This window comes from Ahaetulla prasina, chromosome 6 (genome assembly GCF_028640845.1).
Source record: "Ahaetulla prasina isolate Xishuangbanna chromosome 6, ASM2864084v1, whole genome shotgun sequence".
Classification (NCBI taxonomy): Eukaryota; Metazoa; Chordata; class Lepidosauria; order Squamata; family Colubridae; genus Ahaetulla; species Ahaetulla prasina.
Genome location: NC_080544.1, coordinates 21,090,237 through 21,112,772, shown reverse-complemented (window position 1 = coordinate 21,112,772; position 22,536 = coordinate 21,090,237). Strand labels below are relative to the sequence as shown.

Here is a 22,536-nt window from a genome sequence, read left to right as displayed (position 1 = left end):
TGCCCCGTTGCCAACAAGCAAGCTAATGAATGAAGGGATTGAGAATAAATAACTAGCATTACAGGAGCTGTGAAATGTGTCAGTGTTTAATATTAACATATTTGAGTAGCTTTCGGGTTTTATACATGGTCCATCTCATTGAATCTTATACTTGGCTTTTAACAAAACCCCTGTGTTTACTAACACACTTCTTTTAATTATATTCACAGGTCATCTCTGTATCTTAAAACTTTAGTATTACTTGATAAATTGTACTAAAGATTTATAAATAATTCCACTGCAAAAATACAAAAACTTGCTTGAAATTCTTCTGGACTTCCTACACTTGACCTTTAGATGTATTTTCTTTCTTTAGTAGCAGAGCAAAATCTTTCTGCTAAACCCAAGGAAGACCTCCCCTTAATGCTTAAGCCTAGCAATAAAACCTAACAGCTGAGTTTTGAAACTTTCCATCAAAGTATGTAATTACCATTGGGAATACTGTACAGCTGTTTTAAAATAATCATTAAAAGTCCATTAAATCCAGGAAGTAAGATACTGTATAAATATAAATTCATTTTAGTTGGAATTTAATGAAGTACTTTCCCAGGTCAAGTACAGAATATCCGATTACGTCGGTCTTTTTCTCTTCTTTCATGGAGTCGTGCAAGATTTGAATCTGAGAGAAAAATCTCAAAAGTTGCTAAAAATATTTTCAACAGAAATTTTAAAGATTAAAATTTAAGTAAGTGCATTCTCATATTTGTTTATGGACTGGTTTATATGAGTTGATTCTAAAACCACAGTCCTTTAAAATCTTGTTCAAATGAGTTTGAAAACTGGTCAAAGTTTCAAAGAAATTGAACCTGGGAAACTTTGGGATATAGGGTGTAGTTTTAGCTTGTTTCCTCAGACTGTAATTTACAACACAAAAGGTTATATCATTTTTACAGTATATACAAGACTTTTATTCTTTGTAAGTAATTGGAGTTATGTGCCTCAGTGGACTGAATTGAGACCTTGTCAAATTTATTCCCAGTGAAATTGATGGAACAATTCTATTCATTCATATAGAATAGACTAGAATAGAATTTTATTGGCCAAGTGTGATTGGACACACAAGGAATTTGTTTTGGTGCATATGCTCTCAGTGTACATAAAAGAAAAGATACCTTCATCAAGGTACAACATTTACAACACAAATGATGGTCAATATATCAATATAAATCATAAGGATTGCCAGCAACAAAGTTACAGTCATACAGTCATAAGTGGAAAGAGATTGGTGATGGGAACTATGAGAAGATTAATAGTAGTACAGATTTAGTAAATAGTTTGACAGTGTTGAGGGAATTAATTGTTTAGCAGAGTGATGGCCTTCGGGAAAAAACTGTTCTTGTGTCTAGTTGTTCTGGTGTGCAGTGCTCTATAGCGTCGTTTTGAGGGTAGGAGTTGAAACAGTTTATGTCCAGGATGTGAGGGATCTGTAAATATTTTCATGGCCCTCTTCTTGATTCGTGCAGTATACAGGTCCTCAATGGAAGGCAGGTTGGTAGCAATTATTTTTTCTGCAGTTCTAATTATCCTCTGAAGTCTGTGTCTTTCTTGTTGGGTTGCAGAACCGAACCAGACAGTTATAGAGGTGCAAATGACAGACTCAATAATTCCTCTGTTTGATTCATATGAATCAAACCCAGCCTGTAGCACTAAACATTTGGGATAATAGCAGCATAAGGGAAAAACTTAAATGCAGCAGCATAGGCAACATGCTATATCCTAAGCTAAAGCAACTTCCTCCTTTAATCTTGGTAGAAGTTACCGTCATTAGTTTTTGTTTGTTTTAGTTGTATTAATCTGCTAGTATAATGGGAGTGGTGTTTCTATATTGAGAGCTTTTTTTACAATCACTATGCAATGCAAACTTTGGTTACGCTTACAGAACATGAATATTGAATTAACCAGTTTTTCTGGATTTGCACAGTACATTGGACCATAAAATAACTTGATAATTTTATAGAATGCTAAACCACAAAAAAGCTAACCGAGCTTTAAACCAACCACACTTAATGTGTGAATGTAATTCTCAACTGACCTGGTTGAACTTTAATGCAATATATAAGATTATTTGACAGAAGGATATTGTCACAAATTCCCACACAAGGGAATAGTATTATCCATACATATTGTGGAGAGAGACCACAAGTTTTTCCTTAGCTGCTTCTTGGTTTTGGAATAATTCTGAAGAGCCCTTTGAATTTGGGGTACAGAGGTGGCAGAAAATATATTCTAGGAATCTAAGACAACATATCCTGCATGACATCTTGGTTACATTTTCTGGGATTGCCTAGAAATGTTTTGAGAGGTTCATTGAGCAGTCAGTAGACAGTTTTTTTTTGAAATATGGGTTTTCTTCGGACTTCTAAATTACTTTTCTGTCTTCTGTATCTTGGCTTTGGGCTGTTCTCAAGCTCTTCTGGCAATATTTATGGTGTTCTACAGCCACGTTCTGCTTATTAAAACTCCCACTGAAGTCAAAAAGTCAAATTACCCAAGGAATAAAAGTCTTGATCCTTGTAGGGTAAAATCTGTGAGTCTTCTCACTTTAAGTGGAGGGTAGAGTCAACACAGATTAATGCAACAATTTTGGAGAGCAACAAGGAACCAGTTTTCTGAAATCTGATTTGATGCATAATTTCGTATACTCTTGTCTCTCCACCTCCTTTTAAAATGCCAGCGTAGATTTCCCATCCTCATTTGGCTGCTTCCGTCATGGTCTGAATTGAAAAGGAACAGAAAACTAAAGTCTATCCAACTCCATGCTGCATTATCAGTATCTTCTTTAATCTCTCGCTATCTCTCTCCACTCACTGCCTCTTTCACATGTATACACATTACGGAAACATTTTTAAGAAAATCCTTTTTGTCACAAATTGTGGTGATATGAATGAAAAAGAGCTGCAAATGAATGTAAATGAGCAGCAATCTCATCTCGTTTATTTGCATCAACTGAAGACCGGGATGTGATGAATCAAATGCTTCTAAATTCAGTCTACAAAATTATGATGAGCTCATTATTCTGTGGATAAAGGCTGAGATCCTCAAATCGAGGCAACTGCAGCCAGTTTCTTGGTTTTGGTTTTTGGTTTTTTTGAGCAGAAGAAAGAACTGACAATGGTTTCCTTCTCAAGCATAAACTATACTTCCAAGGATCGGATTTTTGAGAATGATGTTAATTTGACTGAGATGATTACATTTTACCAGCCTGGATGGCAAATTGCACTTTGGGCCATTGCCTACTTATTGATAATCACAGCATCGATTGGGGGCAATGCCATCGTCATTTGGATTATCCTGTCCCATCGACGGATGAGAACAGTCACCAACTATTTCATTGTGAACTTGGCTCTTTCCGATCTGCTTATGAGTGCCCTAAACACAGTTTTTAATTTTATTTATGCCTGTCATAATGTCTGGTACTTTGGCGAAGGATTCTGCCGTTTTCATAATTTCGTTCCTGTTACTGCAATGTTTGTCAGCATTTATTCCATGACTGCTGTCTCTGTGGAGAGGTAAGAAAAACGATGGTGAAAAGTTTACCATTGGAATTAAAAACAACAACTATAAATCTGCCGGTGGGTGTTCGTTTGTAATAAATATCGATATATAATTGTAGAAAATAGTTGCTCTTAGAATATGAATAACTAACTACACGAATATGGAAGAATACAAGGACTAATAAGAATATGTAAAAGCTTGCATATTCAGATGTTTTGAGTGCAGATACTGAAGTAAAGCGTTAATGTTATAGTTCTAGATTATGGTGCCCATTTACCTGGTCATAAATCCCATGGAACTGAAAAATATTTACTTCTTGTAGACATGCATAAAACTAACTGACTCTAATCCTAAATTGCAAGTAGGCATTCCTTATCTACTGCTATGTACATTTTGTGCTATTTTGTTGTATAAGATCCACTTTCTGTGACCATCTTACAAAAACGTGCTTGCCAGTTTTACATAATTCATTCAGATTCTGCTGATTAGGACATCAAGAGAATCATGACCTACCTCACAACCTCTGGTAGCAATTCACTCCTTTCTGGTATTCCACTAAACATTACTCAAATGTTGTTTCACAGTTTCCAGAGGGATATCTTTATTAGCCTTTTGCAATAGGTTTATTCCATCTTTGTTAGTACTCTACGAACTTTAAGTACTTTGCTTGCACTTTAAGACCATGTAAGACGCTTGTTGTTTCTCCAGCTCTGTCCTTGGCTAGAATCTCGCTTTTATAGAAAGAAACTGTGTACTAACATTTCCCAGGGATCAATATTCTGACCAAAACAAGCTATATGTTTATGTGCAGGGGTGTCCACAGGGAATGGGGAAATCAAGAAATCAAAATGGCAGCCAAGACTATGACAATAAAGCCCTGCTTTTTTTTCATGACTTACAACCATGAAAAGGATTGAGGAATTGGAAGCCAAGGTCCTGACTTTTTTGATCCTCCCCAAAGATGCTCCTGCTTGTGTGGAAAACAAAACACACATCAAAACTCTGCCTTAATGGGTCAACTCTAAGGAAATTAGTGGATTACTTCAGGTCTCTAGGAGAAACTGAGATATCTTCCTCTTTGATTTTTTTTTTTAATGTCCTTAAGTTGACAGAAAATCTTGTAGGGTAAAATTGTAGTAATGGTGCTGCACCAGAGATGGTATTCACTTACCTTCGCTACAAGTTCACAAACGTAAACGCACACATACATACGTGCTTCACTTGCATGCGCCACCTCCGCGCAGGTGCAGGACCTTCTGCACATGCGCAGAACATCAAAAATGGGACATGATGACATCCGGGTGGGTGGTGGGATGCCGCTACCGGTTTGCCCAAACCGGATAGAACCGGCTGAATTCCACCACTGGGTTGGACTACCCTTAAGCCACTCCAAGTTTCTTATACAAAGAGATGGGCAGCATATAAATGTGATTAATAAAGAAATCATTAACATTTCAATGCTGAACAAAGGTGGTGCCCCAGGACCACGGAAAATGTTCCCACCAGCTGTGGTGGGCTAGGTAGATAGAGAACTGCTGGGCAGGGAAGGGAAGAGAAGTTGTAAGTAAAAGAACACCTTCCTGCACAGACACCCAGCGCTATTCAGCTCTGTCCGTAATAGATTAAAAAGACAAAATCTTTGGGTATAATCTCTCTGTCCATTATTACCACCCAGGACTGCGTCTTGCTGTCTTTGAACCAGCAGGAAGATGAAAGCCAACTTAAATTTTGATTGGTTCAAAAAAAAACCCCAGCAATCAACTTCTTACCTTTCACAGGTATTTCCTTCTGCTACTTTGCTGAGCTGCAAATGTGTTCATGCATAGGCAACTTGATTATTTGCAAAGAAAATTCACAAAATATAAGTAAATCCTAGCAATTTACAACCCCTGTCCCCAAACAATTATTTGTCTGCTAATTGTCTGCTGTTCCAATTATTTGTCTGCTATAATGGCATTCATAATCAGAGCAAACTAATGGGAAGAGAAAGGTGTGTAAACTTCAGTTAATCTTCAACAAGGAGGGGGGGACAGAAATAAGTTTAGCCTCCTTGAAGATGGAGCAATATTTTTTTTTCCAGTTTATTTTTTTTTTATTGAAAAAGTTTTTACAAAAATTTTCACCCCCCCCTTTTTTCCCCCTCCCCCCTCCCTCCAAAACCACCCCCTCCCACTTCCCAGAACAAACACAAGGTATAGTTCAAAAGGAAAAACAATCATTCGCTAACTTGCTAGAGATGCTAAAAATTATAAAGTTGTGGAAAACCGGAGAGCCAGGGAAAGTGGAAGTGATTGGACTTCCAATAGACCACTCTTCACTTCTTCAAGTTAGAAGCATTGCAGAAACACCTGGATTTTGGAAGGACCTTGTCAATAGTTGCTAACTGGGAGATGGTGAGCTCAGTGGTGAAATTCAAAATTTTTTACTACCGTTTCTGTGGGCGTGGCTTGGTGGGCTTGGTGTGGCTTGATGGGCATGGCAGGGGAAGGATACTGCAAGAGAGTTGACATTTGCCAGTTCTCTGAACTACTCAAAATTTCCACTACCGATTCTCCAGAACCTGTCAGAACCTGCTGGATTTCACCCCGGGGTGAGCCCAAGACCCCTTCTTTGTAGGATGTCTTGGGACTTTTTTGCCTTTCCAGAACCCAGAGGCCCTTCAGACGGTCGTTCATTCCCTGTTCCCTTCATGGTTCAACTATTCAACATTGAATGAACCTTGAAGACCACTTAGAAGCTTCAATGGGTCTATAAAGTAGCAGTGCAAGCAATTATTGCTATACTCCAGTATGCTCAGTTGACTCCCCTACTCTATGAGCTGCACTGGTTGCCAATTTAAAAGGTCTAAAAACAAGATTGCAATAGCTCTTATGCCACAGTGCAAAGCCCCAGGGTAGTGGGGGGATGGGCAGAGACAAGCGGCTAGTTCTAAACGCAGACAAGTCTGAATTTGAGTTTGAATGTGACTTCAGTAAAGGTCCTAAGTTTGTGGACCGGTCCTATGTCCATTTTTTTCAGCACTGTTACTTCAAAAAGTTGCTGAATGAATGGACACTAAACAAAGACTCACTGTTTATCTAGAGGTGTCCTCTGACTTGCCACACTTCTAATCAGGGATAAAATGCTCCTGGTTTGGACCGGATCTCCCAATCTGGTAACGATCTTGGCTGGTGGTTCAGAGAACCGGTAGCAATCGCGGTGTGAGGGTCCACCCACCCACTCGGCTGTCATTACTTCCTGGTTTTAACCAGGAAGTAATGTGTTTTTTACCCTCTGCGCATGTGCAGAAAGATTTTGTGCATGCACAGAGGGTGTGCACATGCATGTGATGCATGCGCGCGGCACGTGGACTTCCGAACTGGTAGATTTCACCCTTGTTTCTAACTCTTATACTGTTTGAGCAGCGGTGGGTTTCACATATTCTTGCCACCGCTCCACTACACATGCCCACTCTCGCTTCGCTCGCATGTGCACACCTTCCGCGCATGCACGTGGCCTTCTGCATGCTCGCTCCGTGCGTGCGCACCATCCGCGCATACGCCTGGCCTTCTGTGCATGCGCTTTGCTCACACGCGCTCCTTCCGCTCATACGCCCAGCCTCGAAAACATGGCTAAATAGGACATCATTATGTCCAGGCCCACCTACAGTCGCCGCTACCAGTTCGCCCCAACCGATCCGAACCGGCTGAATACCACCTCTGTGTTTGAGTCTTTTCCAGTAATTTTAGTTACTTGTATAAGAATATAATGCTATCTATGAGTCACTTTTAAGTAATTTTCACTGGCCTTTGCTGATATTGATCGCTTTACCTTGAAACACACACATAGAATAGAATAGAATAGAATAGAATAGAATAGAATAGAATAGAATAGAATAGAATAGAATAGAATAGAATAGAATAGAATAGAATTTTATTGGCCAAGTGTGATTGGACACACAAGGAATTTGTCTTGGTGCATATGCTCTCAGTGTACATAAAAGAAAAGATACGTTCATCAAGGTACAACATTTACAACACAATTGATGATCAATATATCAATATAAATCATAAGGATTGCCAGCAACAAGTTATAGTCATACAGTCATAAGTGGAAAGAGATTGGTGATGGGAACTATGAGAAGATTAATAGTAGTGCAGATTCAGTAAATAGTCTGACAGTGTACATACACACTGTCAGTGTACATACACACATACACACAGTGTACATACACACAGACACAGACACACACACACACTGCTACTACTGTGTGTAAAAGGTGCTCTGCTTCTAAGTAGGTCAGAGAGGAATCGGCAGTTAAAAGGCCAAAGAACCTCTTTTGAGTGGGGAAATTCTTGGCACTTTTGAAGGTCAGAGAAGCCACCCCTGTTGATTTTTTTGCTTTTCAAACAGCTGTTGCAACCTTTTTCACAAAAAGAGGTAAGCTAAGTTAATCCTCCTTGTATTACTTTATAAACATGAGTCAGATTTCATTACAATTAAATGCAGCCATTTGTTTTCTGCATGTGGCAGGTCGATACAGGTAATCCTTGTCTTATGACCACAATTCCAGTCCAAAATTTTTAGTGCTAACTGAGACATTAGTTCAGTGAAATTTTTCCCCATTTAAAAACTTTTCTTGCCACAGTTATTACGTGAATCACTGCAGTTGTTAAGTTAGTAACCTGGTTATTAAGAGAATCTGGCTTCCCCGTTGGCTTCGCTTGTCAGAAGGTCACAAAAGCAGATCGCATGACCCCAGGACACTGCAACCATCATAATTATGAGTCAGTTGCCAAGCATCTGAATTTTGATCATGTGAAAATGGCGATGCTACAGTGGTCATAAGTGTAAAAATGGTCATAAGGTGTTTTTTTTCAAATGTTTATTAAATGAACTGTAATTTGAGGACGACCTGTAGTAAGCTCAGGGCCAAGTTCACTTATTAAGTTTTTGCTTTTCATGCATTTTTTTGGCTGAAAAACATTGCCAGGAAAAATACTTGTCATCTCTAAACATTCTTTTATGCGCTACTGTATGAAACCTAGAGATCTTTCCACAAAAATAAAATGATGGGATAGGATGGGATGAGAAGGGAAAGGAAGGGAAAGGAGAAAGGAAAGGAAAGGAAAGGAAAGGAAAGGAAAGGAAAGGAAAGGAAAGGAAAGGAAAGGAAAGGAAAGGAAAGGAAAGGAAAGGAAATACTAAGTAGGAGCATATAATTTGTATAGTATTTGATTTGACTAAATAAAAGTGTAAAAAGTCTTTAAAATTGATCAAAAAGACAAGTCAGTACCCTGTTTTCCCAAAAATGGGCCTCTGTGGCTCAGACTGGTAAGACAGTCTGTTATTAACACAGCTGCTTGCAATTACTGCAGGTTCTAGTCCCACCAGGCCCAAGGTTGACTCAGCCTTCCATCCTTTATAAGGTAGGTAAAATGAGGACCCAGATTGTTGGGGGCAATAAGTTGACTTTGTATATAAATATACAAATAGGATGAAGACTATTGCTAACATAGTGTAAGCCGCCCTGAGTCTTCGGAGAAGGGCGGGATATAAATGCAAATTAAAAAAAAAAAAGACATCCCCTGATAATAAACCCAATTGGGCTTTTGAGCACATGGCAATAAGGCCAAGCGCTTCTTTCAGGGTTCAAAAAAATATAAGACAGGGTCTTATTTTCGGGAAAACGGTATATTCTCCAGGTACTTTCTATGTACGTGAATTGCCCAGGGCAGATAAAGTTTTATTTCTCAAGGGATTCTAGATTAGCTATACAGAGGCAGAAAAATGAATTGGGAAGACCATGTGTTGCCAAAAATGAAATGTTCTCATGGCTGCATTAAAATCATAACATGGATATACACAACTGTTCGTTGCCCACCAAGCAAAGTATAAATTAGTCATCTGATATGACAATGACAAACAGGTGTGAGATAGAAAGCTTTTCGACATGCAGCTTTCAGCTGCAAGGGATAAGATTGGACAGTCCTTACGGGGAAAAAGCAGAGTGACTCATAACATTTCCAGAACTACATACACAAATCAGAGTTAAACCATGACATCGTTGCCTATTTCTGTTAGAAAAATGGAAGGAAAAGTGGTCCTGTAAAAATTGCCCTTTAATTTTTCTCTTTCTCACAAGAGATTAGAGTTTGGGTAAAGTAATGGGTCATTTTAAAGAACAGGGTGGGGAAGAATTACAGAAGACCTTGCATTGAGATTTATATTGGCACAATCCAAGATGGTTGTGTAGAAAGTTAGCACCCATCCCTCTCCTAGAAGAATGAAATATTTTGAGAAATTAAAAAGGCAGAATATTGTATTTTCCTGGCTGATAAAAGAAGAAACATGTTTTAAAGAAGGAAAGCAGCTCCCTGCCCCCAGGAGATATTGGTGTCCATTAAGAAAGACTAGGCCAGCTTATCTACAAGACAAAAGACCTCCAGCTCCAGGGTGATGGGATTAAGACATAACCCTCCAGGACATAATATGATTAACCCATAAAGCAGCAGAGCTCACCACATGGCACAACAAGCCCTTCATTGTATCAATCCAAACTTCAACCAATCTTAGTTCAGACAAGCATCACCCCTACATGGCCTCATGGGAATCTGACAACAACCAATAGAATACATGTTCTTGCACAAGAACAGGAAGTTCAAGTGCAAAGCCCAAGAGACGGTATAAAAGCCACCCACTCTCAACTCCATGTGGTCAGCTGCCCAGAACCATGTGCTTGGTGGTTCACCATTAAACCATCTTTCCAATCAGCCCCCATGTTTCCAGTGTCTTTCTCCTGGCTTGGAATTGAACCAGATGGACATTTCTTCCTAGAGTCGGTAGTAATATGCTGGAGAGATGGGCAGAAGAGATGGATTAATCTTTCTTGTTTTACAAGCCGAGTTGAGATAATCAAGGAAACATATTGGCACATAGAGCACTAAAGAGAAAATACATTATGGCCCTCAGAACCTGAGATGGAAAATCATGGCTTTGCATCTTGCAGTATTTTTATTTCGTTTCATTTTTTTACATTTTACAAATTGTGCATATTCCTGGATATATATTTTGAAATAATTGTGGAGCACAGATCCTTAAAGATTTAATTGCATGCACTAAAGGCCCCCTTCAATTTTTGGGGATCAGAGGAATGGTCATCTTTTTTTCTAGCATTTTAAAGAAGCTCAAGGTGAGCAGGGTTGAAACAGCTGCTGTTTGGGCAAATGATTTCCCATTCTTTTTCTATCATCTTCGTTCTTCCTTTTTTTCTCACTTTTGAGATCTCTGTCAATGTTCCATGTAATACACCCATAGCAAACAGAACCCCAAGGCAGGTAGATTCCTCAAGGAATAGTTTAATTGGATATATATTGGCACAGGCTGGTGAAAACCGACCCTGAAGGTTCCCGCGGTTTTCACCTAATTAAAAGTTTTTTTCCCTTCCCCAAACAATCAGTCACATGGTTCACGTGCCTTCCAGTTACCTGGTAACTTCACTCCTCCTCTCTCCGGCCACCTGTGGAAATGTCCTTGGTTCCCAAGAGAAAATATTTTGCTTTGGCTACAAAACCCCAGCTATCTCTATTCCCCCTTCCCTATCCCCCAGCTCCAGTGTGGCAACACTGAAGCCTCAAAATGGCCTCGGTCAGGTCAGCTTCAGGGTTGATAATCCCTTTGTTACCTAGGAAAAGTATACGGGAAGGCCCATATTACTCTTAAAATAAATCAGGAGGGATTAACTGTAGAAAACCTGTTGGATTTACATGAAGCTAGGTTGACATTTTCTAAGAATTAATCTAGAAACAATGACTTTGTCTCAGCTGTAACCTTCTCAGTGTAGTTGTTCAATGGAAAAATCCATTCCTTATGCTTCTTCCCTGTTTCTTTCAGGTATATGGCAATCGTTTACCCTTTCAAGCAAAAACTTTCCGCAGCAAACACAAAACGGATCATAGGAATAATCTGGTTGGTGGCTTGTGCACTAGCTTTTCCACAGTTCTTTTATGCGCAAGTCATTACTGATCACGGACTGGTCAAATGTGCTGTGAGCTGGCCACACAATCACAGCCAAAGACAGCAGCTCATGTAAGTCTCCCACATAGACTGAAGTAAGAAATGTGCAGTATTTTGACAAATCTAATCCAAGCAAAGAGGAGGAACGAAAATGCCAAATTATTGATAGCTCTGCCTTACATCTGTTTTCAGAACGGTCAGGTAAAAAGCCCACTGGCTTTTTAAAGGTCTACTGTATCATGTTTGTACTTATGAATACCGATAAAAAAATACCACAGGTTCTCCTCAACAGACAAAAAAGTTGTTTTTATCTTCACTGGGTTGTGACATTCCAGGATCAGGAATGCCCCCAAGGGTGGGCTTCAGATCCTTTAGCAATGGGTTCGCTGCCCCATTGCTGGGTGGGCGTGGCCATAGTGGGTGTGGCCTAGTCGGCCGCCTGCACCACAACAGGCAGGAGTTTTTCGCCCTCCCCAGACTCTGGAGGCTTTCCTCAAGCCTCCGGGAGGACAAAAACTGCTTCTCCCGGCTCCAGAGGACCTCCAGAGTCTAGAAACAGGCCCATTTCTGGACTTCCGGAACCTCTGGTAGGCCCATTTTTTGCCCTCCCAGCCCCCCTTGTGCCCTTACACTTACCTGGAATGATGAACGGGCCTCGTGGAGACTCCTGGGAGGGGCGGGGTGGGAGGGGCGTGGCCAGCCAGGGGTGGCATTTGGGGCTTTGCCGAACTCCAGTGATCCTTGACTAGAGGTTCACCTGAACCCTGCCGAACCCCCAGGAACACACCCCTGAATCCCCCCCCCCAAAATGTGAAGCTCTTGGAATTTAGTCAAAGCCTCAAATTTTATCTAACCAGACTTTAGAACAGAGTTCTCCAACTTTGTCAACTTTAAGGCTTTGTGGACACCAATTCTCTGGCTGGGGAATTCTGGGAGTTGAAGTCCACACATCTTAAAGTTGCCAAGGTTGGACACCTCTGCTTTAGAAGTTCTGAATCCCACTTTAAGACAAGGAGGGAAAAGAAATTTTGTGGAAGACTATGCCTGATATTTTTGAAAAGTCACATATATATACCCACCCTCCAAGAAAATAATTACGCTTGGCAACATTGGGGAAAGTGGAAGAGGGAGAAGAAAAATCGATGGATAACATAAAAAAAAATTCTGGAATCTTCTTGAAAAAGTGATGAAATATATAAGTCAAGACAAGTATTTTCCCATAGAGATTTTTGGAGGGAGGGGAATGGGTTTAAGAAGCCACCCAACTCATATAAAGTGATCAGATGGTGCACAGCAAAAACAAAAACTACCCTTCCTCCAAACAAACCAACATTACATATTTTTTTAAAAAACTACCCAATATATTAAAAAAATGATGACCAGACACAATAATTATTAAGAGTTGAACTCAAGTGTGTAGTTAACTATGAAATTCCTATCCAAGTTTTCATCAGATTTAACCAGCCTTGTTTTAACAAACATATCAATGCCTGAACAGTGTGGCACCTGGATGTCATACATTCTAATACAAATAAAATAGAATTAATCATAATTATTACATTCAATCAACTTACATATTTCTAATAATGATTCACATTTATATTAAGTTGCAATCTGTCATTATTCAGTTATTCCACTTTTTTTTGTTATTGCTTTTACTTTATTATATAAAAGGGCATACACTAATATTCCCCCTTCTCTTATTTCTATCTCTTATTCTAACTTTTAATCATGTCACCCTGTATTAAAAGACTTTTTTTTTCTATCCTACCTAACTTTTAATCATGTCACCTACCTGAAAAAAGAAAAGAAAGAGAGAGAAAAGCAAAAGCAAACCAGAACAACAACAAAAAAGAGAAATCATCTATCCATCATCTCTTGCCCGATTTAACCAGCTTTGCAGCTCTGAGATAGTCAAATAGTTTTTGCCATTTGCTACTGAGAACTTCTCACATTTGTTGTCTTCAATATTGCTGGTGCTCACAGCAGCTATAAGAAAATCCTTCTGTGTAGACATGAGATATGTAACACAGCTGAGAGGAAGACTGCCAGTGTCATACCCATGTCATTTGAAGTTACGAGCAGTAAACATTTAGAGTGTTTGCATGAGTCTCTATGGACAGGATCAAAAAAACAAGGCAACAGTTGGGGCCCTGAAGTTTTGTCATTTTCAAAACACATATGCACACTATGTCCCAATGGAGCCCCAAATAATTCACTAGCTAATAACGGTGGTCTACTGGCTGCAGTGTTGTAAAGATGGCTGAAATAGGAATGTGAAGTGCATGAACCACACTAAGAAAGATACCCACCTAGTATTACAGAAGTGAATTAACGGCTGCATGCAATTCCTGGCATGTGAATTATGAAAACGAGTTTGTCTAAATACTTATTTTATCAGTTTAAAAATGTGGAAGCAGGGGTGAAATCCAGCAGGTTCTGACAGGTTCTGGAGAACCGGTAGCGGAAATTTTAATTTAAATTTTAATAAAAGGGCCTCTGGTGGTGCAACAGGCTAATGCAGCCTATTATTAACAGCAACTGCTTGCAATATTGCAGGTTCAAGTCCCACCAGGCCCAAGGTTGACTCAGCCTTCCATCCTTTATAAGGTAGGTAAAATGAGGACCCAGATTGTTGGGGGGCAATAAGTTGACTTTGTATATAGTATACAAATGGATGAAGACTATTGCTTGACATAGTGTAAGCCGCCCTGAGTCTTCGGAGAAGGGCGGGATATAAATGCAAAAAAAAAAAAAAAAAAAAAAATTTTGAGTAGTTCGGAGAACTACCGACAAATACCACCTCTGGCTGGCCCCAGAGTGGGGTGGGAATGGAGATTTTGCAATATCTTTTCCCCGGGAGTGGGGTGGGAATGGAGATTTTGCAGTATCCTTATCTTGCCATGCCTACCAAGCCACGCCCACAGAACCAGTAGTAAAAAAAATTGGATTTCACTACTCTTGTGGGAAGCATCTACAACTTTCCACAACTTGGTGATTCTGGAGCAAGGAGAGAGAGAGCAAAACTAAGGCAGATATAGGAAGAGATAAGAATGCATGAAAAAAAAAAGGAAACTGAAAGTATTTTCCAGTGCTACAAGAAACAAAAGCTCTTTTACTGCGCAGTCTTAAAATACTTTCCATTCCTTCTCTTTTCGGAAGGAAAAACAACAATTACTATGACCAAGTCTTGTTCACAAATTCTCACCATTTCCTTTGCTCTTTGTTTCCTTATGTCCCACATATTGCTATCATGATGAAGGAAGTTAGCACCCACCCCTCTTCTAGAAGAATGAAATATTCTAGGAAATATTAAAGAGGCAGAATATTATATTTCCCTGGATGAGAAAAAGAGAAACGTGTTTTTAAAGACAAAGTAGCTTCCTTCAGCTCCCTGCCCGCCCCCGCCCCCCCCTTCAGCTCCAGGGTGATGGGATTAAGACATGGCCCTCAGGACATGATAGGATTAGCCCTCTACCCATCTCACCACTTGGCACATGGGGAAATTGCATCACTCAGCAAGGCTCAACCAAGCCTGGGACTCAGGACAGCCTACAGAGTTGCCCCTGCATGGCCCCATGGGAGTCTGACAACCAATCAGAATACAAGCTCAGATTCAAAAGCCCAGAGGGCATAGAATAGAATAACAGAGTTGGAAGGGACCTTTGAGGTCTTCTAATCCAACCCTCTGTTTAGGCAGGAAATCCTACACCACTTCAGACAAATGGTTATACAACATCATCTTAAAAACTTCCAGCGTTGGAGCATTCACAACTTCTGCAGGCAAGTTGTTCCACTGTTTAATGTCAGAAAATTTCTCCTTAGTTCTAAGTTGCTTCTCTCCTCGATTAGTTTCCACCCATTGCTTCTTGTTCTACCCTCAGGTGCTTTGGAGAATAGCTTGACTCTCTCTTCTTTGTGGCAGCCCCTGAGATATTGGAACACTGTTATCATGTTTCCCCTAGTCCTTCTTTTCATCAAACTAGACATATCCAGTTCCTGCAACCGTTCTTCATACAAATGACTCAAAGCAGGAAACATGTCCAACACACCTTCCTCTTCCTGTTTTCCCCATAACAATAACAATATCCTTCCCCCAGGAGTGGGGAGGGAATGGGGATTTTGCATATTCTTCCCCCAGGAGTGGGGTGGGAATGGGGATTTGCAGTATCCTTCCCCTGGAGTGGGAAAGGAATGGGGATTTTGCAGTATCTTTCCCCTGCCACGCCCACCAAGCCACGGCCACAGAACCAGTAGTAAAAAAAAATTGAATTTCAACACTGGGGTGGTGCCATACTTAATGCACATTTACAGTGAGACACACCTAAAAGTCAGGCAGAGTTTTGATTGCACCATCATCGCTTTCATCATGTAAACGTAGACTGCCCTCAGTATCATAGAGAATTTTCTTACCAGAGGAAAGGAAATATTTATCCCTGATAATTCACACTCAGCCTTTCTCCTTTTCCTTCTTCTTTCTTTTTCTTGTTTAGGTATCACTTAGCTGTCATTCTCCTGGTTTATGTACTGCCTCTCACTGTGATGTTTGTCACATACAGTGCGATAGGAATGACTCTGTGGCATAATGATATTCCTGGAGACCATACTAACATGGTGTACTATCAGCATAAGATCATGGCCAAGAAAAAGGTTAGTAATTTGTTCACCCCCCTCCCCAAAAAAAGTACCTTAAGGTGGAATTGTAATATAAATCCATTGCAAGACTCGTAAAGGTAAAGGTTCCCCTCGCACATACATGCTAGTCGTTCCCAACTCTAGGGGGCGGTGCTCATCTCTGTTTCAAAGCCGAAGAGCCAGCGCTGTCCGAAGACGTCTCCGTGGTCATGTGGCCGGCATGCAGTGGTGGGCTTCAAATATTTTTACTACCAGTTCTATGGGTGTGGCTTGGCGGGCATGGCATGGTTTGTTGGCTGTGGCTCGGTGGCCGTGGCAGGGGAAGGATATTGCAAAATCTCCTTTCCCTCCCCACTCCAGGGGAAGGATACTGCAAAATCTCCATTCCCACCCCACTCCAGGGGAAGGATACTGCAAAATCTCCATTTCTTCCCGATCAGCTGGGACTTGGGAGGCAGAGACTAGATGGGGGTGGGGCCAGTCAGAATTTTTGCTACCGGTTCTCCGAACTACTCAAAATTTCCACTACCGATTCTCCAGAACTGGTCAGAACCTGCTGAAACCCACCTCTGCCGGCATGAATAAATGTCAAAGGTACACGGAACACTGTTACCTTCCCACCAAAGGTGGTCCCTATTTTTTTTTATGTGTTTTTGAACTGCTAGGTTGGCAGAAGCTCGGACAAGTAACGGGAGCTCACCCCATTACGTGCCACTTGGGATTCGAACTGCCGAACTGCCAACCTTTCGACTGACAAGCTCAGCATCTTAGCCACTGAGCCACCATGTCCCTGCAAGTCTCACACCACTGCACAGTTGTGCATTTATTCCCAGAAGATTATAAATCAATTATATCTTCAGTAAATTGTAAACCAACTTTGTAAAGTTTGTGGCAAGAATTTGGGGATGTCACTTCTTGTCAGCTTGACAGTCCCAACCTTGCACTTTTTTGAGTCCTTAAAAAGGTAACAAATGAATTCTGCATAGCTGACATGCCTCAGCATGAATTGGGATAATTTTTCATTAGCAATATCTTACAGGGCTAAAGTAAACACAGCATCTAGTTTTTATAAACAGCTTATAGTTGCATGATCAAGTAATATTAATTCTGGTATTCAGGGCACTGACATTGACAAAACGCTGCGATTTCATATAAAAGGTACCAGTTGCAGTAACTCCAATCATTTTGGCAGCATGTAGCAGCCTCATGAACTGCTCCAAGAAAGAATGTCTGGGAGAAAGTTTCTTTTTCTTGAAATGAACGTGAGGGACCTGCCAATCAGTGTTGTGCGTGTTATCTTGAACTTCAGACAGGAAGAACCAGCTTTGCTTAGAGCTCAGTATGTGGGGAAAGGTTACTGTATATGGCAAAGCCAGGCACAGTGAGTAAGCTTTCACAAAAGGCTCCCTGCTTTTATGTGCCTACGTAAGATTGTTAGTCTGGAACTGAGTTGAGGTACAGGTTGGGGATCAAGACAGCGTCAGTAGGTTTATTTGAGAGCAGGGAATTCATCTGTGGGTCATCCATTAAAATCTTGCTGGTCTGCTAACTCCTAGGCAACAATAATCAGCATGAACTTCAGGATTTTAGATTAGAATAACAGAATTGGAAGAGACCTTGGAGGTCTTCTAGTCCAACCCACTGCTTAGGCGGGAAACCTTACACCACTTCAGACAAGTGGTTATCCAGCATCTTCTTCAAAACTTCCAGTATTGGAGCATTCACAGCTTCTGGAGGCAAGTTGTTCCACTGATTAGTTGTTCTGACTATCAGGAAATGAGCCACCGTGTCCACTTCGGTTTTTTTATGTTTATAAAATAAACATTAAAAAAATAATTTAAAAAACTTTGTGGGGGTTTTTTATGTGTAGCCACTTTTCTTAGGTAAACATAAAAAGATTCAGAAGAGCCTACTCAGAAATTAAAATCGAATATTCAGGTTAATGTTAATTATTAAGATAAAAAGAACCTCAGTCTGTCATGCTTGATGAACTCCAAGGTAAAAAAAATTAAGGTGCTATATAAATTAGTTTTCTTGAGAATCATGAAGTGACCGCTTGGCATGTCTGGACCGCAAACATCTGAAAGTTTGACATGACAACTAGACGTGGCAAGAAAGAAAAAAAGAACTCTTAGTTCCTCTTTTTCAGCAATACAGTCATAATCTGGATTTTTGTAGCCTAGATATTAAAATTAGTTTTATTTCACCATTGCAAAATAACAAGAAAAAGAGCAAAACAGTCCCAACAACCACAGTGTTATATTAGTAAGAGCTTCACATGAAGGTTGCACCAAAGGACAATCACATCCTCATTGCAATCCTCTTTCTATAAGCTGTGTTTGAAAGCCACTCAATCATAAATTGCAAATAACATCAGGTTCAAACCCTTGAGGAACTGAGCTGAGGCCATAGACTGAGATTTCCAAAGGTGAAGGTCAACTATATTAACCATAAAAACTGTACAGAGAACTCATTTCTACTGACCAACCATTGGTTTGTAGCGAAGGCATGCCAAGGTCAATAAACAATCATAAAAACTGGTCAAAGGCTGACTACTCTATCCAATATGAATAGCTGCTTTGTTCTGAGATTGGAATGAAACAGCTTCACTTGCAATGTTTCGTTGGAAGGATTTGAGTCTCCAGTGGCATCTGCAGACTGTTTGTCTCTCCATGAGAATGTGAATTGTGTCCTTCCGGGTCAGGTTCCAACTCTTCGAGGTGTGCCTGCAATGTTGCAAAACATGTAGAAACACGTGATCACAACACCATGATAGCAATGGCATTTAGACTTATATACCGCTTCCCAGTGCTTTACGGCCCTCTCTAAGCAGTTTACAGAGTCAGCATATTGCCCCCAACAATCTGGGTCTTCATTTTACCCACCTCAGAAGGAAGGAAGGCTGAGTCAACCTTGAGCCTGGTGAGATTCGATCTGCCAAACTGCTGGCAGCAGAGTCAACAGAAGTAGTCTGTAGTACTGCACTAACCACTGCGCTACTGCAGCTCTTGCAATACGGTGAAATTTCTCACTTGTCCATTCCCTAAGGATGCTACCAAGAGTATCCCATGAAAGTTTCAAGAATTCTGCATAGGAAACAGTGGATCCAGTGGTGGTATTCTGCCGGTTCTAACCAGTTCGGGCAAACCGGTTGCGGCTGCGGGAGGCTCCACCCACCCGGCCGGACGTCATCACATCCCGCTTTTGACGCTCTGCGCATGCACACATTTATGAACTGGTAGCGAAGGTAAGCACATACCAGCACTGAGTGAATCTTTTCTTCCTCCAAAGCCAGGCGTGAAATGCTCCCGGTTCGGAGCTAAAGCAGCTAAAGCAAAGAGGATGACTCGGGAGTAGGGCCAATAGATGATTGGCCCCTCCCATGAGGCTTAAAAGACCAGCGATGGCATTTGAGCTCTTTGTCGGAAAACAACATTGATAGCTTTGCCTTCTTTTTGCCAAGAAAGGCCTTTGGCAGTTTACCTAATTGGACCAAGGTTGGTGATAGGACTGAGGAATGGTGTTGGGAGGAATTTGCTTTAACTTAGTTGAACTACGCTGAGAACGAAGTGATTCTCTGCTGTTTTAATAAAGTTTGTTTGTTTTTACACTGACTGAGTTTCCTACTACCTACCTGGGCCTGGGTCACAACACTCAGAAAATTTCTCATGTAGAATATTTTGTACCAATTCTTTATGGTAGTTAGATTATACAGTGGGAAAGAAAGAGTGAAACAGTCATAAAAGCAACCCTAAGTTGTTGTTGTTTTTGTCCTAGTTCGTCAGGGCAATGGTTGCAGTTGTGATAACATTTGCCCTTTGCTGGTTCCCTTATCATTTCTACTTCATCCTGGGAAGCATCTGGAAGGAAGTCAACAGGCAGAAGTACATCCAGCAAGTTTATCTGGCTGTGTTCTTGCTGGCCATGAGTTCTGCAATATATAGTCCAATTATTTATTGCTGTCTAAATCACAGGTGAGTATTGTGTAGCTCAAGGGACTACAGCTTCAGTGGGTGAAAAGATATATCACCCAGTATAAAACGACATACAGATTAAATGTTCACTTCAAAATTACTGTAATGTAATTTGGTGCCGTCACTCACACCAAATAACGTTTTTCCTTAACATTACTTTTTTAAAAATATAAAAAAATCAGCTTTACATTTTGGAAAGTGGCAAATGCCCAAGGGTGAGTTGAGATACAGGTTAGCTCACACATACTAAGCCACAGTTTGATAAACAAAAGATGTTGAGCTAATTCCTATATAAAAATAACTCATGAATCCATTGTGTAATGGCCACAGTGGCTGGATTCACAGGGTGCTAAGCCTGTTGTATGTGGCAGTTACTGCTTTTCATAGGTCATGGGTCTGCAAACTTGGCTCTTTTAAGACTTGTGGACTTCAACTCTGGGAAGTCTTAAAAGAGCCAAGATTGCAGACCCCTGTCATAGGTGAACCCAAACACCATTGATATATCTAGAATCTCTGACACACAGAGGAAGGATAGCCGTAAAAAAAAATCAAAATAGTGGTCCAAGCATGGGATTAATGACCAACCCTTCTTTATGAACATAATACACCACCTTATAAGGTCATGGGACTTAATTGCCAGGCCGGCCATCTTGATTTTTCTGAGCCCACTTTTGTACACACACCTGTTTGGTTAGAGAGGTCAGGCCAGAGTCAAGCAGAGAGATACTAAATCATAAAATGGTGGTGGAAAATACCGCAGAACACATTTTAAAAAAATAGAAAGGTGTGATAGAAATTAGGCAAAAAATAATCGATGGCTTCGCTCTCTTGTCTCTGGGTTAGATAACATGCATTTTTATTAATATTTGTGCCCCTGGCAGGTTCCGATCTGGATTCAGGATTGCTTTTCAATGGTGCCCCTGCGTCAAAGCTACAGAAAGAGACCGGCTTAACCTTAGCTATCCTGACCCATACGGAAAATCCAAAGAGAACAAGCATCCAGCTTCGCTATGAACTTAGCAACGTACATAACTGATCACTTTGTCAGTTATTCATATGTATTGCGTGGCATGATTTTTATCCTAAATACTTGAGTAACGACTTCATTGCCCTAGTTCTGGTTGTAGCATCAAAAATATTGCACTAGATCATGGCAGGTTTGTATAGGTCTGTGATGGCGAACCTATAGTAACGCGTACCCAAAGTGGCACGTGAAGCCATGTTGCCCGGCACGCACAGCCTCGCCTGTTTGTCTTCCAGGTTTGTGATGTGCATGTGACAAATCAGCTGTCCTTCACACGCGCAGCAGTGCCGAAAACCGGTGAAAAGCTGATTGTCGGGAGCACATGCATGCTAGAACCCGGAAGTTCAGCTTTTCTGGAGCGCAATCCCTTCGTGGGCACGGTGGTTCCGAAAACCGGTGAAAAGCTGATTGTCGGGAACACATGCGCGCTAGAACCCGGAAGTTCAGCTTTTCTGGAGCGCAATCCCTTCGTGGGCACGGTGGTTCCGAAAACCGGTGAAAAGCTGATTGTCGGGAACACATGCGCGCTAGAACCCGGAAGTTCAGCTTTTCTGGAGCGCAATCCCTTCGTGGGCACTGGTAATCTAAAGTTCATTTTCTCCCTAAAATATTTTCTTTGATTCCATTCGTCATCCTGGAGCTGATGTTTAAAATACTTTGTTCTAGACAAATGTCCTCTTTAGGGCCCCCATAATCAAGTGGGAAGATGAGTTCCGGAAAATCATACTGGATGTCGGTCCCTTGGCCCCTATCCCCCCTCCCGAGAAACAACCGATCCATGAACAACCAAATTCCATTTTTTAAAAAAGCCTACATATACGCAATTACCTCTACATACACATTGCAATAATCAAACTGTGTTTTACAGGCTGTGCAGAATGTACTTATGGAAAATCAAAATTATTCATAACTTTTCCTCAAGAACACCGAACCAAATTGTAACAGAAGTTAGGAGTGGGAGGGCTGGAAGTCCTGAAAATTGGGATTTTGAGAATGAGAACTTAAAAGAATAAATACCCTGCGACTCAGTTCAAAGTTATGATGGACCCATCATAAGGTACTTGTGATCCGGATCCAAAACTCTTAATGGCTGCCATAAGACCACATCTTGGGCAATTGGCAACTGGCCTGCATCATAGCCATTTGAAGCATCCTAGAGTCCCATCACCATGGTTTATGTTTTTGGTGGAAACCAGCATTTATTTCTGTTTCTTCCAAGAGCACTCCATAGCAAGCAATGGGTTCACTTAATGACCACCACAAAAAAAGATCATAAAATCAGGCAGTTTTACATTAATGACCATGATTTACAGCCAATTGTGGGCTCAACTACGGTTATAAGTTGAGGACTATTATGTATTAAGGTCCTTGCAC

The 22,536-nt window shown here is 40.8% G+C and overlaps 1 protein-coding gene across 1 annotated transcript; it reads left to right on the top strand.

Annotated features, from left to right (window-relative positions):
• The first annotated feature begins 828 nt into the window (after nucleotides 1–828).
• Nucleotides 829–21,247, top strand: TACR2 (tachykinin receptor 2). The gene is made up of 5 exons (XM_058187053.1): nucleotides 829–3,548; nucleotides 11,407–11,601; nucleotides 16,023–16,179; nucleotides 19,942–20,138; nucleotides 21,020–21,247. The coding sequence occupies exons 1-5, from the start codon at nucleotides 3,151–3,153 to the stop codon at nucleotides 21,150–21,152; spliced, it is 1,080 nt and encodes a 359-aa protein (XP_058043036.1). The 5' UTR covers nucleotides 829–3,150; the 3' UTR covers nucleotides 21,153–21,247.
• The last annotated feature ends 1,289 nt before the right edge of the window (nucleotides 21,248–22,536 follow it).